Source organism: Charadrius vociferus, unplaced genomic scaffold, assembly GCF_000708025.1.
Source record: "Charadrius vociferus isolate BGI_N301 unplaced genomic scaffold, ASM70802v2 scaffold151, whole genome shotgun sequence".
NCBI classification, from domain to species: Eukaryota; Metazoa; Chordata; class Aves; order Charadriiformes; family Charadriidae; genus Charadrius; species Charadrius vociferus.
The window spans coordinates 1,192,892-1,209,846 of NW_009646933.1; the positions used below are offsets into that span (position 1 = coordinate 1,192,892).

The window sequence follows — 16,955 nt, forward strand, 5'->3', positions numbered from 1 at the left end:
TGGTTGTTGGGGTCAGGTTATGAATAGGAAACAGTCTGAGAGCCACTTACAGACAAACAACTTAGTCTCACCTTCTCACAAAACCAGCCAGAACTGACGCCGCAATTATCATGCCCAATGGTGACTCTGCTGAGAGGGCTGAGAAGAGCAGCTATCTCCACATTGAAGAGGTCTGTCCTGGCACGCTCAAATTCACCTCCTTCCAAGAAAATCTTCCCACTGTTCTTTAAGCCTTTGGAGCCATGGAGAATTACGTGGATCTTGGAGTTTGTGCCAGCTCCTCTGATGTCTCCTGTCACTACAGCAACGTTGTACACAATACCTGAAGGAATCAGGAATTCAGTTAGGAAGAAAAGAAGGGAGGAAAAAAGGCTGAGAGTAATAATTTTAATTGGATTTACATTGGGCTCTACTGGTTTCCCACTGGTCTGTGTAGCTTTTGACTTACACACAGTGCAATGCTTCATTTGGTTTTGTCCCACACACACCTCTGAGAAACGCACAGCTGCCTTCAGACTTTCCAAGAGAAACAGGTTTGTGGCAACTAACTCCCTGTCACATGGACCAATGGAAAAAAGTATGGGATTTTTTTATCACCATGTGGTGATAATTAGGTGAAGAAAGGCAAAAAAAAAAAAAAAATTGAATTGGCAACTAAATCACTTGATTTAGAGAGGTACCAAGCACCAAATGTGTCAGAGGATGTTGAGAGGATGGAGAAGTTTTGCTTTGAACAGTGGTGGCAAGATCTGTGGCATTACAAAACTCTGGAAACTTGGGGTCAGCAGCCTCTAATGCTGCTGAAGCCAGCAGGACCTTCACTGTCACAGTGAGAGCCTAAAGATTTCAGCAAAACAAGGCTTGGCAGAGGTATTAGACCAGCTGGAAGAAAGAAAAATATTTCTGAAAATAAGTCTATATGCATACAAGTTTGCTTGTTGGTTTTTTTTTTCCCCCTAGCTCTAATTGTTGGTCTAAGAAAGATAACACTTCTTCCTACAAGCCTTACTTCTCAGAAGGTGCACTGACAGGTGTGTCTTAGACCTGTGTCATGGCATCAAATAAAAAGACACCTCTGTATATGTAAAAATAACAGTGTTTTACGGAGCAGGTATAAAACAGTTGGGGCCCAAGTTAAGTTCTTCCTTTGCTTAAATCACCCAGAAATTTCAATACGGAATTTGGACAAAGTCAGAACTCACTCTTTTCTAAGGAATCCTCTCTTTGAAGTGCATGTTAAAAATTGTATTCAAGCACAGTTGACTGTGCATATGTCTTCAACAAAACTCATGAGAGCAGGAAAAAAATGCACAGTCATGAATGACAAAAAACAAGGGAAGCTTTTTGTAAATGAATTTATGTTTTTCTGGATTTCTTTCCTATCTTCCCCTAATTTTTCCCAACGTGCATCCTGCACTCAGGACTCTGCACCCAGACCACTTTCCTCCTGCACATGCAGGAGGGAATCTGAGGACTGCAGATGTTGAAGACCATGCAATGAAGTGGAGAACAGCTGTTATGTGCATAGTCAAAGTGTTGCCTTTATGCTAATGAACAAATACGAGCAGCACACAATCCAAATAATCTTCTGCCTCATGGTCAGTTCTTTTATTGACTTTACATCCAGGTTTCTTTCAACAGAGACATAACTTTTTACTGTCTCTGCTCTAGCCATGTTGGATAATAAAAAAGCCAGTTTTAGGGTTCAGCACTGCTTTCTTGTTTTGCAACAGGATGTGTAGTTCCCTAGCCAAGAACCTGAAGTATAATACACACTACTGTGTGGCACATTGGGGACTGTGAGAATAGCACTCCACTTTCTGAAGGCTGGTGAGCAACCTGCTGAAATACAAGCCGGATCTTTCACCCTCTGCCCATTAAGCCCCTCATACAGGTGCATCAGGTGACAAATCAGCCTGTAGGTCCTGCACAGCGTCACCAGTGAGGCACGGAGGAGGGAGATGTGATGGCAGTTCAGGGACCCTCGCACAAAGCAGCCTGTCACCAGCAGATGCTCAGCTGCAGGTGACCCTAAGCGTAAGGCATTCAATCTTCTAAGGAAAACATGGCAAGTAGCATTAATTAGGCCTTAAATTCACGTTTCACACCACAGATTCAGCCTATGACTTTACCCGTAGCCTCAGTGCCCCCGACAAGAATGTCCCTCTGGATTTTTCCATCATCTTCATCTAAAGCAAACCAGCGTCCAACTGGGAATTGGTACACACATTTATTGCCAATGTCTTCAATGATCACCTAAGAGAAAAGACACAGCACTTTGCAAAATAACGTGGAAAAAGCAAAGGTGTTACACAAGCGACGACAGAAGAGCAGAACCTTAATGTACACACTCTCACCTGTTGTTTAATATATTCAACACTCAAGCAGATCCCTCTCCACTCCCTAATTAGTATTGATAAATTTTCAGACAATAAGCGAGTAAAAACCCAGGCTTTTTTCTTCTCTCTTTTTTTTTTTTTTTTTTTTTTATCCAGTGAACTCAATCTGCATCTCTCGCAGTGCACGAGAGCAGATGTCTCTGCTAGCACGACCAGCTGGCTGGCCTATCTGCCTTTTCTCCAGAGCCCATTCGCTGGCTAGTCTTCTCCATCAGCTGAACGGCAGCTCTTTGTTCTGCTCTGGGAACAGGCTGTCTTCTTTCTCTCTCAGTTTTAGAGCTTTGTTATAAAATAATACCAAGTATTTTCAGGATCAATCAAGACCATAGGATGATCTTGTGTGACATAGTAATATCATGTTATCCCTCTCAGTTACTCCAGGATGGAACCATTGTGAAAACAGCCATGAAACCCTGTGGTAGAAATAATTTCTAATTTGGAAGTATTTGGCTCTTGGACCTATCTAGATACATATTTTACTGAAACAAGCCAGGGAACAATCTTCCCTTTTAATACTAGATTAAGCCAATGTTATCCACATGGAGTTTCTTGCACCTCCAGCTGAGGCATTTCTTACCAACACCTTCTTCTGGGTTCCTGAAGCTTGCCATAGAGTTAGTGCAGTATTTTAAACAAGCAGTGAAAAGTACTGAAGATTTCCAGCCGGAAAAGAAGAAATCAGAATCTCTACTCACCTGCATGGCTTATATCTCAGAGAAAGAAAATTCACCACTAGGGATAAAAAGTCCTTGCCACTTTTCTGTGCCTTCTCAGCAAAGAGGGAGAATCTGAAATCTGTCCTACCTGATAGATCTGAAAAAAAAACGCTCTTTGAGAACCAGAGGTTCCTCTCCTGTCACCCATCCCACACTGTGCTGTTGCTCTGTAGCATTACCCGTTCTCATCGTGCCTCTGTAGACATGGGCAGCAGTGTCTGCCAGGGCTGGGATTGTCAGCATGAGAGAGCAGTGCTGGGGAGTTAGAGACTAAAATATACAAGGTTCGGGAGAAATATCAACGCTCAGATTCCGCTCTACCAACTGATCCTCTTTGAGTTCCTGTTGGTATCTTTATTCATATATCTAGAGGTAGAAAACCAGCTCTGAGTATAAGCCACACTGAAAACCCAGGAAACACAAGAAGAACTAATGATGCTCAGCAGGTTCATCTAGGAGTGACAATGCCAGAGTCCCCAGATATTGGAGCAAATTAGAGAAAAACATCTACCAACAGGAGAGGATAACTGGGCTATGTTTTAGCGCATTCCTCTGAGCTTCCAGTTGAACTTGCAAGGCAAAAGTTGCCTTTTACTTAATCACAAACACCTCAGCGGTTCCCTGTGGCAGAACATGGGATTAGTGTGTTGGATGAAACTAGTCACTACTTTGGGCTTTGGGACTTAAGGAACCTAACCAACATCAAAATTCACATCATGCAGACTTCATCTGCAATGTGAGACTGAGGTTCTGTTTCTACGTTCCTCCCCCTATTTATTACAAGGAGCACAACAGCTCTGTTTTTCATCTTCTACATTTTTCATGGACAGCCAACATAATGCTTTTTAGTGCAGCATACGGTGATGGTGGAAAGGAATGTGTTAATATTTGCATTTGTAACATAACAAACCACCCTGTTATCTAGGATTTACAAATTTGGGGTCAGATCTTCAGTGGATTAAAGCCAGCTGTGTTAAACTACACCAGCAGAGGAAAGAAAATCAGATTAGAGGAGAGAGTCATAGATTTCTCCTCTTAAAATATTCCTTCCTTCAACCATTTCACTGAAAGCTGCAATACCCTTACGCCTTAGAGCAGGAGATTAAAACAAGGAGGAAAGTAGAAGTGGAAGGAAAGGATCTTTGTGGCAGGTATATATTTTTTGCTGTACAAATGATAAATCACTTAAATTTGGGCAAGCTGTAAGTCTTTGCAAATTTCTAGTACGAACAGATATTTCTTAGACTCTGATATCTTTACTGTCTTGGTAATGAGTTAAGTCAAGAGAGCGAGAGGGTGCTTGGAAGCCACGGCTTGGAGAATTCCCCCTCGTCTGTCAAAGAAACTGCAGGGACTGAGACAGAAGAAATATTACTAGAGCAGGCAGCAAGGGGTTTTTCTCACTGCCTCTAAGCCCCCCGAGATCCTCGACAATTTACCTCAGCCCAGTGTCCCTCATTTTCTACCTAGCCAATTTGAATCTGACGCAGCTGATTGAGATGTCCCACACTGGCACGCACCGGGCTGCTGCCGGCGCCTCATCAGCCCCCCTTTGCTCTGCAGAAAAAAGCCAGTGCTGGAGAGGATACTTCTGGAAAGGTGAAAACTGGATTTGTGCCTCTCTCAGTAACCAGGAACCTGTACCGCCAGCAAACATCCTTGCGTTTCTTGGCATCGGGCTACCGAGAGGGTAAAAAGTGAGGCGTTTTGATCCCACAACACGCTTATGTTAAACATCTCGGGAGCAACTAACCTTCGCAAGGAACCAGCCGGCAGAGCCACCCTTGTTATTATGCCCTATATTAATTTTCCTTAACTTTCCCAAATTCGGAGCATCGAGTGTGAACTTGTCCTCCGCTCCCTTTTCGAAGTTGTCTTTGTCATTGTCGAGTTTCCTCACCCCTGAAAATTAAAAAACAAAAAAAAAAGGAGAAAAAACAAGGAGGAAAGGGTTACTGGCACATGCGTGTTTGTAAGCGAAGAAATATTTAGGAATGTCACCACTGACTCAATCAAATATTCTCCAGGTACCAGCTCTCTGCAACCAGGATTCAAGGTAAAGGCAGAGGACTTTATATTCTAATAAAAAAGGCACCTTTTCTTGAGCACACAGAAGACCAGGATTTTCACTCCAATGTCACAGTTACTTACAGCTTTCAAGGTTTTCAGAAATATATATCCAGATGGCTTTTGCATCTTTTTTTCTTACCACCACATTTCCCTTTTATTTTTAATGCCTTTAAAAACCTCCAAACTGTTTAAAACAGGCTTTGGTCGCAAGCTGCAGATTTTGACATTTCAGGACACAGGATGCTTTGCTGCATCACACAGGAAGGATTTATTTTCAAATTAGGATCCAGCCAAGGGTATTGCTTTTTTTCTTGATCTCACAGGAGCTTTCCTTTATGAAAAGTATTAAAGCACTGACCCTGGTTGCAACCAACACCGTTCCTGCGCGAGTAGGATCAAACCAGCCCAAGGCACCAGTGCAGGGAAAGGTCTCTGAGGGCAATTCATCCCACTCACCATGAAAGGGGATAAATCATTTTCTAGAGGTGTTATTTCTCTGTAGATATGACAGAGTGCCTGGACAACCGGCTTAGATTTAGACTCCCACTTTCAGACCTCTCCAGTGAGATCAGATGAATCCCCTTGTAAAAGTCTGGAGAATTAATCAAGGATGAGACCTATCCACTCGGTTTCATAATCTGTTCAAGGACACTTGGCAGATATCATCATGTCATTATTTCTTGAGTTTGACAGGATAGGTGCAGTGTAGAAGAAAGAGAACATTTGCTTTCTGAGTCTTCAGGAATTTCCACCCACTTTTCTCCATGGTGTGACCCAGCAAGTTTGGTCTAGGCACACCGTTTATGATTATTCCATTAAAAGTATTAAAAAAAAAAATAAATTCCAGTTCCTACACCATTGTTGTAGTACATTTTAAAAAAATCACAAAGCTACCACCTTTGATTTAAAGCCAGTTAATGTAATTTAAAGCCAGTTAATATAAACTTCGGTTAGATTATCTTTCTAAATGGCCAGGCAGGCTCAGCCACAACCTGTGCCACACTGAAAGGGCAGCGCTATCCCTCCAGGGCCACAGAAAGATGGGACATGCAGCTCCCACCGCGTGCACTGTAAATACACACTGATGTTGGATCCCTCAGCGGACTGGCACTTACTGCACCGGTTTATGCTGCATTTTCCCAGGGTTTGGGCTTTTTCAGTGGTAGGTGACTTCAGTCATGCTCACAGCCCAGCTATGACGGCTGCTCTGCAGACGCAGCTTCCAGAAGCTGTGGATGTGAGAAACCCCAGAGCTAACAACACCATTTGTTGTGCCTTTCACTCAGCCAAATTATTCTGCATTTGCCAGATTGCTGCTGTGTGTTGTTCAGATCGCAGGCCTGCAGAGCAGGAAGAAATATTTTAGGAAATGATTTGCATTTGAATACCTGTGTCTCCTTTCTCACCGAAGATGTTAATGAAGACATCCGCATCTGTTCCACTGCCGCTAACTTCACCTGTGAAAACTCGGACCACGTATTTGTTGACTGCAAGGAGAGAGGCAGAAGTCCCAATACATTAATAACTCAATGGTTTGGTATAAAACATAATAGTACAATGCAATTCAGGCTGTGCTGATGCTGTCTTGAAAGTGTGTCTGAACCACGGCTCCTGGTACACTGACCCTCTCCTCCACAAGAGGAATAAAATCCATCGGCAGAGCTCTGACACTGGGTATTCACTGCCCGGGGCAAGAGGAAGAGATCGCTCAGTTCCCGGCCTTGACATCAAAAGTTGAAATAGATGAGAGGAAGGTGCAAATTTTGATGTTGATACACGGCTGTTGAACGAACTCAGACCTACACACCGGCCTTGCTTTCTCAAAACATCAACAAGTTACAGCCGCCTGCCCGAGCGCACACCTGACCCTTCTGGTCCGAATGTTACCCTAGAGCTATTTTTGCAGCTTAGCTTATGATAAGCCTGGCTGGTGCCAACAACAGTATTTTGAGGAAAGGTCAGTCACACTGCACGAGCACAAAAGTTTGAAGGTGACCACCCTGCTACTCTGCCCAGTTTAAAAAAAAATAAAAATAAAAATACGGTATTTTCCATTTAATGGAGAAACAGGAGTAAGGCCCACAAGCTGCGACACTGTGAAGCTACATCACGTGCAGCACCAAGAAACGCAAAAATCACGTGGGTGAGCCATACCACATGCTGTGTCAGTGAGTTTGAGAAGTAAGATCTTCAGAGGGATCAGGATGGGTCTACCTCAGCTCCAAAGGTCAGCAAGGGTGAGCTCAGCTTCTTCTGAAACCAATTAGAAAACTCCCATGGGCTTCAGGGTGACTATATTTGGGGTCAACATGAGCAACTTTCAAAATCTACTGCCAAAGTCCACCTGACTACCTTGTTCCTCCAAGCAAACTCCAGCCATGATATCATGGCAAACAGCCATGGCAAACATCTAGTGCCGTATCCTCTGTGCAGAACCAGTGCTGGAGACAGACAGCAAGTCACAGACAAAACTGATAAAGATTAATGCAAAATCTACTACCGACCAGTACATGATGTCATGTACATGACTCAACAAAGTGTCTGTTATACCCTGTATTCCTGAGCCCGGCTAGCTGATCCTGCAGACTCTGTGCTACATTACCTCTGTATTCCTGAGCCCGGGGCAGGCTCCTTCCATGAAAGGGACAACTGCACAGGCCAAATCACACATACCTCCCTTGCGAAAATAAAACTTTTCGCACCATGATCCATGGTGAGCAACTTTTCCCCTTTACCAGTTGCAAAGTTAGGGGAGAAGCTTGTCTGGGCTTCCCAGCCAACACCAGAAATAAATTCCCTCAGGAGCTACAGACTGTCACACACCCGGGGTCACCTGCCTCCTCCACCATAATCAGCGTATATTAAAAATTATTCTAAAAGACAGCAGGCACTTTGGTGCACATGCTCCCCCTGAGGCAGAGGATGTGAGAGCAAGCGTACGAGAAGCGGTTGCTGGACCATCCCCTGAATTACAAAGATGCGCTCGACTCCCAGGGTGAGGAGTACAAGGGCAGACCCCTAACAGAAGGGAAAAATCACCTGTCATGGTTTAATGAGTGTGCTCTGTAAAGGCTAAAAATCAAGCTGACATTCTTGGCGCCCCATCACAAAACATGCCATTACAAATAAAATAATAATGATAAAAGTGCAATAAATACTAAATAACAAGAAAGAGGAGGGCACAACCAGGCTCAGACTAGGCAGAAAATGCCTTAATATTTCTCCTTAACTCTTCTGCTTCAGTTTGTAGAGCTCTTACAATCTGCTAGTGATAGGCCAACACCAAAGGATTTCATTTGCATTAGCCAAGGATGGAGATGGTGCAATTTACAGCTCCCATTTGGCCACTAAGCTGCTCTAACTAAAAGTGACCCACTGTACCTTGGCATCTTTAATCACAGACCACATTTTTCAAGAAGCTCTGCTCCTTGCACCTCCTTTAGACTATTATTCTGATGTCAGTGATTAATTTTCCACTTCACTTTCCAGGGGCCAGAAGGACCTAATGGGATAAAAGGATCCACAAAAGGACAAGCATCAGCATCTGAAGTTAGATTACCCTTGTAGGATCAGGCTTTATGCCTCTTAAGTACAGACCAGAAGGATGCCTGAACACATGCAGAGCACCAAGGAGGACATGTAGAGAACAAGTCAATGAAGAGCAACCAGCAGCAGTGACCAAAAACAGGGCAGGAAGGGCACCTTGTGTAGGTTCTGCAGAAATATGTCTCATCAGCAAGAAGAACCCTGGTGAAGTTATTTGCCAGACCTAACGCTTTGAAGTGCTTTTCAATTTCGCTACATTTCACATCTAAGGTATATAATGACATCGCTTGACAACCTGCTCAGGAGACCAAGTGCTCCCAAGGGCTCTCTGCGTACATCATTTCTGTCAGTGCCACCAATGAGACCCCATTGACAGAGCTGATTCCTGAGCCCGCAGAGATGGGCAGTGCTTGGGGTTATCACTGTGGCGACCACAGGGCACTGTGCTGCAAGGGGTTTTGTGTTGTCCCCTAAAACATAAGCAGAGCTTGGGTGCATGGCGTGTGCTTACGTGTCTCTGCTCCATGCTCCTTGCAGATGTGTTTCCACAGGCAAACCTACTCCAAGAACGTTAGTGGTCCTTGGCTTAGCTCATAGGACGTCTTTGCTTCGTGGACCACAGGATCATGTCGAGTGCACGCTCACCAGGTTTTCCCCTTAATTGTTTTCATACATTCCCAACACTGAAACTGTATGCACTCAAGCCAGTCCCCATACCTGCTCCACTCAGCTCTGCAAACAGGACAATTTTTCATCTCCAAGAAGCAAACGGGTTCAGTCCTGAGCCATGCTGAATTTTTGCCAGTGCTCTCTCCCTCTCTGAGCAATCCAACACTCGGCTGCAGTGGAGAGAGTAGCTCTTCATTCTGCTCAGGGGTCCTTCTGTGCTTCACACATCAGCACATCTTACAGAATTACATGGGGGATGTGCAAATTTAAATAGAAAGGGAGGCTACAGCTCAAAAAGGCAGTGAGGATTCAGCTGCTAGAAGCACACAGGGAAAGGCTCTCATTGCAGCCAGGCAGAGATCTGGCTGGAGTCAAGCACTCTTCATTTTAGGCATGGGTGGATGTTGCTCCCTGTTCTGTACGCCCTTAATCGTGCATTATTTAAAACAGTAACATCATCATTTCAAAAATACCCACTTGGCTGTTTTTTTAATCTCAATATGTGGCTCCGAGTTCATCTGCAAAACAGAGAGCAAGATGTTGCCTGGATATTTTTTTTTTATTTTTTTCCCCAAATGCTTCTCCTAGCACCGGGAATATGCAAGATGCTAATGTACGGCTGGTAAGAGCTGTGACTCCATCTAGCAGTGCAGGCTCGCTGCAGCACAGGCACGGAGAGGGGAGCTTTCCTAGATGTGAAATTAGCAGCTTCAGAGGCACGAACTGCAAGTTGCCAAGAGCAAACAAAAATTTAGCAGCAAGAACAGTAGCTATTTTCTGCCTTCTTTCCTCTCCCCATCACAACGCACAAGCACAAGTGTCCTGTATGGTTACAGCACATTCCTTTTCTTTACAGCTCTGTTAGAGATGATCCAGCTCCCCCCGACATCTCTCAATCAACACGCCGCAAAGCTGTCCCAAGTCCCAAGGAGGAATTCAGAGACGTGGCCATTATGCCACCTCAAGGCAGCAGTGGGGTGGCACTAACAGATGTGACCCCACTGTGTGAATTTAGCAGAGGTGTGACATTCAAGCAGCTTGTCTGTTACTCAATCAACTCAGCCCCAGCTTCCAGCAGCTAAAGAGGGAAGATTAATATTGCACCATCAGCGTCAGGCTCTTCCCACGGAGAGCCAAGGGGTTTATTTAGGGGAAGGGCTGCGATGCTGTGGGCACTGCCAGCACTGCTCCCAGGGTACGATGGCCACGGAGCTGCAGCCCTCCTTACCCCCCCAAATACCCCTTCTAGGCTGTCCCCACTGCCACCTCCGTCCCAAGGAGCCAGGCTGCAGCACCAGCACAACACCTTACCCAGGGTCGTTGTGTCCATCCCCAGCAACCCTGGCTGCTCTCATGCAACCTCTTTCCTCCCTCTAACCATGGAAAACGCATGGACACATCCAAGCCAAATCCTGCCACCTGCGAGCTGCAGCTGACTGCTCAGCCATCGGATATTCATCTGTTAATGCCGTTTATTTAGCAATATGACCACCTGAAATGCCATAGGATGGAGTTGCCTGAGGAAATCTTGTGGCTAATATTATTTGGGGGATTAGATAGGATGTTTCCGCACAAGCCGGTGAGTTTGTAGCAGCAGGAGCACCAGGTTTAGGCAGGGAAACAACGCCAACCATGCTTCATTACCTAGAGTTATCAGGGCACGGCGAATTCCCTGCTAGACATCCCTGCCCGCCCCCCTTTGTGCGTGACCTGCGGTGGAGCAGGGCAGCAGCACAGCGTCCAACGACTAAGAAATGTCACAGCCTTCAGAAGCAAAACGCACTGGGTTAAAAGCAGGGAGCTAAGTCGTAGGCAGCGACGGATTCTTCTCATAAGGCAAATTTTAGCAATTATCCTTTTGTTTTCACAGTGCTCCCAAGGGTGACAATGTTTAAGATCCATCCTGTACTGCTCAGCAGTGGAGGCAACGCTGCTGCCTCTGAACTGCTGCTGGCAAAGAAATACATTTGTGGTTAGCATGGAAAGTGAAAAGAATTGTTGCTGGAGGTAGGGGCAGGGGGCTGGGTCTGCAGGCAAGGCGCAGTTTCAACCTGAGTCTGCCACAGCTTTTTTGCAGGTGCTCAGGAAGGTGTTTTCACGTCCATATGCCTTGGTTCCTCGCTGTCTGAACGAGTCGGTCATTCCAGCCCAACAGAAATTGTCTGACAAAACCTCTTCTTGACGGAAAACACTGGCTTGTCAAAACGGAAGCTCCTTTATACCACTTCTGACAGCATATCCCTCAGTGACAGCTAGGCTTCTTGGCCAGAGAAACCTTAAAAGCCTAAGGTCAGGGCATGAAGCTGGGATCTGGCGTCCCAACATGCTTGATTCAGAGCAAGCATTTGAATTTAGTTCTTGTCTGTCCTGGGAAGGACCCCATCCCACCAGGTTAACACCTCTTCTTCCTAGGTCAGCTTCTCCCGACCTTCTGGTAGAGATGCCTTACTGCATTTTCACAGACAACACTATCTCTGGAGTCTCTGCAGACACTGCAGAGGAGAGAACTCGCCCAGCCCATATCATTACGCCTCTCTCTACTGCAGTAGCAGGGACCCTAGAGATAGCTACGCAGAGCAAAACATAATGAGAACCTAAAGCAACCCCTGTAAAAGCAGAGGAGCTCAGATGAGTTCATCAGGAGCTAGCTGTGTCTCAAAAGCATGGCCTGTTCTTGCACAAAGAACTGCACACAGTTAAGGAAGACATTTTTTTCCCCATCTAGGAAAGGGTTGAGTTCAGAGGATTGGTTTAGAGCTTGAGAATAATTAATTTCTGTCAAGAGTAATCAACAACTGTCTTTCTTAATAAGCTGCACCTTCAGAGGTGATGAACAGCTCCTTAAACCAAGGGTTCAAACTGGAAATGCACGCATGGACAGCAGGGGGTGTTGATGAAGGGAGAGCTTCGCATTCCTTTTGGCCAAAACCACGGTGTTAGCTGGGGGGGAATGCAGAACCTTTGCATGGCTTCGGTGGGCACGTTATCAGAGGCAGCACTGAGGATGCAAGGCTGGTGTGACCCCGGATCGACATTTCATTAGTTGCAGAAGACCTCTCTAAAAGTGGGTTCTTAAGAAAGAGAAATTGTTGCTACCACCCCAGGAGACATAGTGCGTGGGAAAAGGACACAATTATGCTTGCGCTGCTGAATAGTACGTTATCTTCAACCACTGCCTCGTACCCCTCCTGTAATGAACTCGACCCCTTGGTCTCCTCATCCAGCCCAGACACCATGAGATTCAGCATATTTTTGGGTGGTTTTTATGTGAAATCCGAGTATGCATCAAAACAGTTAATGTATTAGGATTCAGCCTGGATCATCTCTCTGCAAAGACTGTGAGAGGCAATCTACCACATGCAGGAGTCTTTGCTTGTAGGGTATGCTAAACTGATGTTCCTACCGCGACTTCAAAGTGATGATGACATTTTGAAGTGAGCTTTATGACCTTGCTCAAGAGACAATAGTGGTTTAGTTGCAGAGGCATGGAGCTTAGCATGGGGCAACCCACCTTGTGACAGTGGCGCGGAAATCCTTGTTCATCTAATTCTCCAAGATTTCTCATTATTTTTCATTAGTTCAGCCCCAAGGTGGGAGCCCATGAAAAAAAACCCGCAGACATTTCACAAAAGAAATATCCGCTTCCTGCTTTCCCCAGATGCCCTGTTATCAAAATTGAGGAAATAATTGAAAAGAACCTCTTGGGCAAAACATTTCTGCTATGAACAAAGAGTGAAATAATTTTACAACATTGTTTAAAATCACATTATTATCACTGTATTTCAGTCTTGCTTTATATAAATAAAATATTTAAATAAAGCTATTTTATTTCAAAACTGATAGTTGACTTAATTACACTATCTAGATAAAATTGGTCAAAATTATCCCCCATCTTCACAAACATGCTACATATTTTGTATTGGATACTTATAAATCTGTATACCAGCCACACATAGAAATACCTCATGCCTCTCCAAGATGCTTTCTCTTGAAACATGAGCTCCTTTATATGAATTACAAATCTCTATTTCCATCCCATTTCTGAGCTCTGTGCATCTTGCCTTCCTTGTGGTTTATAAGTCACCAGTGTTTCTTTTTATTTCTACATTTCAATTTCTCATTGCCCTTGCTCATCTTTAGAGATAAAACAAGTGAAAAATACATTGCAAGTAAAATATCCGCAGCTTACTTGTTTTAGACACGGTGATATAAGATGGGCAAAGTTTGCAGCAAGAGTAAAATCTGTATTAGGCCAAGTATTTTGAAAAAAAAAAAAAAAGATGGTATTCACCATTATTCAAAAGAAAACAACTCATATTTATTTCATAAATCTATTTAACTGCATTTTTCCTGTGCTGATTATACACTTCCAGTTCTCAGTGTAAATAAAGATGAGTTTAATGAGCAGGTAACACCTATTAATATTTCATTCCCCCTCCTTCTACATCTTCAGAAATAATCTTTTTAGTTTTTCTGATTGTGGAAGTTTCCAAAATGTAACCCCTCATTTTGAATCATGACCCAGGGGAGAGAGGAGAGAGACCAGTCGCACTCTCCAGACATGGCACTTTATAAACTGAGGCTGCAAAGCCCACAGGGCATCATCGACCATCCAAAATGCTCCTCTTTATCAGAGCTTCCAGCACCAGTACGCTATTGAGAAATGTTGGCCACAGCTTCGGTTCGGACCCAGCCCAGCCGTGATGGACATGCGTATCCACTTGGGACAGGAAGGATTTAGCTACTGACTCAAAGTCAAGCATGTGCATCAATACCTGCTGCCCCAAGTGTTTCCTCAAGCCACAGCCAGGTCGGTGCCTCATAAGTCTTACGTCAGCCAACATTAAAACTCTGGACAGTGGACCACTAAGTCTTAACACAAGCCTCACTCGCAGAGGAAAGAAATAATACAGCTCCCATTCCTGGCTCAAATATATGAGTTTTAGGTCCTAGTGGATCTAAAAACCTCAGAGAGTCTGTAAGGCATGTTAACTCTACATGTGCTTGCACAGATGCTCTCAAAAGCACACCAGTGCATAGAGATAGTGCACCTTCATAACACCAGTGCAGACTGCCTTTCCTGCCTTCGAAGGGAATTGTTCTGTGGCTCGCTCTGCCCGTGGTCTTCTCCTCTGACCCACCACGAATACAAACTGTCCAAGTGTCCTCAGGTGATCTCATTAACTCTGCCCCAGGCGAGGGCAGACCAATGATTCAAAGAAGCCTGTAAAAGACTAATGGATTGGGGCTGACCTGCAACTTGATCAGCTGAACTTCTCTCATTTGTAATTACAGTAAATATTGTTCTCATTTTTTAAAGGCAAGACTACCCTCTGCATGCACAAGTACACAGACGCATTTCACCACTCATCTGCCTTTACAGTGACCCAGTTCCCAATTGCTCAGTGTGACCTTACAGCCACTACTCCTTAGGATTTATCCATGCCAACTCTCAGATGCACCATATATCAACCCCAAATCAGGCCAGAATTGACACAATCACCGACCTTCCAGTTCAAAGCTGGTTCTTGTCATAGCGAGGCAGAAAACTCATGTCTGCCTACAAAAGACCATGCAGACTCAGCCCTAGACACAGCGCAGCTACACCTCTTCTGGTCTTGTGATCGATTTTTGACGTAACATTAATAACAAAAAGCAATAGGTGACCAATGCCCAGCACTTTTATGTGTGGAAAAAATAAATGCAACGCAACTGTTGGATGCTCCCATCCTCAAGGTGTGCCACGCGTTGTGACTGCCCTGCTCCTCTCTAGCGTGCTGTGTAACGCACCCGTTGTAAACACGTTCATTATTAGTAGAACAAATAAGACTAAAACTTACCCAGAAAAAGTAGAGAATGGATCAGTTTTACAGTTTGAGGTCACACACACGGTTCTGTCTTACCGTGAATATGCAGTCTTGAAACAGTTTTACATGAGCTGCTGTCCCATGGACATTTATAGCCCATCGTGTCCAGTCTTAAGCAATTTCGGAGTGCTGATGGCCCAAGAGCCAGCTGGAAATCAGTCCTTTCCTCTCAACCTTGTTTGCAATGGGCAGGTTGGCAAGACTTGACCAAAATTTGACAGCTTAACATAAATTGCCATCGCACAGAAGGCTGAAATAATCTTCAGGTATCTGTGCTTTTGAACATGGTTTTAAGGACCAAGCAGGTAAACGCCCCCTTTGCAAATGAGTATCCTTGCTTTCTCTCAGCAAAAGAACATGTACAGATAATTGCTTTGATTAGGGAGATGTTTCAAGGGCAATCAAGAACAGCCAACATGTGTCGGTGGTACCCAGACACAACTTTTTCCCTCGTTCTTAGGAAAACTGGAGATCACAGTGTGGATAGCCTAGGCTAACCTCAATGAGCTAAATAGGGATAACAGCCTGTTGTTATCCCAGAAAGAAGATGTCCTGTGGATAATTAACATATTATCTAACCCAACCAAACCTCAGCTTCTTTTATGAATTAGGATGGAATGAAACCTTGCAAAATATTCCAGTGTTATGTCTTGAGACATCCTTCAAACCACCTGGAGACCAAATCTCAGGACTCCCTGCTTTCCAGCTGGGTGATAAAAGCTGTACCCGTCACACGCAGAGGTGGAGAAAGACACAGCCCCTGTGTCCCACCTGCAGTGGGTGCAGAGCATCTCTGGGGCTATAAACCACCGAGGGAAGGGGAGTGAAGTCCAACTAAATGAGAGTCCCCATGGGGTAGGAGACACATGTGTCTGTCCACAGAGTGGCACAAGTGATTCATGACCAGTGTGTAGATATCAGACAATGGGCTGAGAACAAGCTCCCAAACCTCATTTTGCATCTCCATTGGATGAGTAGTTTTTTGTTAGTGCAGCTACACTCTATGTTCTCCTCCCCCACCTCTTTGGTAGGACATCAGACACCCTCAGAGTGATCCAAAACCCACAACACTCAAAGGAAAACCAGCACCTGACTTCAGCTTTGCATAAAGGCTCAGCCACAGTCATACAATCCTAAGGCTTCATAAATTCAAGCAAAGCAGCATAAGGCTGAACAATAGACCTTCCTTGTAATTAATACCTGTAATGTAAATTAATCCAGGCTGCCAATAGCAGCTGCTGGGTAAATAAGAATCTGTGGTACTATCACTGTCAAAGGGCCATGGGCATATGATGCTGTGGATGTGAATACAAGGAACAGAGGTTCATTCAAGCAGGAACACTTAAAATGTAACCTGTTCTCCTTGAGAAATGTGTGGCATTCAACAGGGAACCTGACAGGTGTCATTTTATTCAGACAAGTAAATGCAATCACTCAGGCGTCTGCAATCACTAAGTATTCCTGCCATGCTCTGTAGCTTTATTTGGATCATGAAAAGAACTCTACTTTTGTTTTCTCTCTGTATGTATCCAATTTTTCAATTATAAGTTGACTATTTTTTGAACATTCTCTTTTCTGCATTTTTTAATAATTCCTCTGTTTTGTTTTGGGTTTTGGTTGTCTTTTTCTTTTTTTTTTTTTTTTTTTTTTTTTTTTTTTTTTTTTATTAAGTTTTTTAAAACCCACAC

At 44.3% G+C, this 16,955-nt stretch overlaps 1 protein-coding gene across 1 annotated transcript in view; it reads right to left on the minus strand.

Annotated features, from left to right (window-relative positions):
• Positions 1 to 16,955, minus strand: part of LOXHD1 (lipoxygenase homology domains 1) — a 161,632-nt gene that overhangs the window by 131,068 nt on the left and 13,609 nt on the right. The window contains exons 4-7 of the mRNA XM_009894748.1: positions 6,574 to 6,672; positions 4,869 to 5,017; positions 2,133 to 2,256; positions 72 to 322 (exon numbers count right to left, since the gene is read on the minus strand). Coding sequence (XP_009893050.1) covers positions 72 to 322; positions 2,133 to 2,256; positions 4,869 to 5,017; positions 6,574 to 6,672 — 623 coding nt within the window. The remainder of the gene's footprint in view (positions 1 to 71; positions 323 to 2,132; positions 2,257 to 4,868; positions 5,018 to 6,573; positions 6,673 to 16,955) is intronic.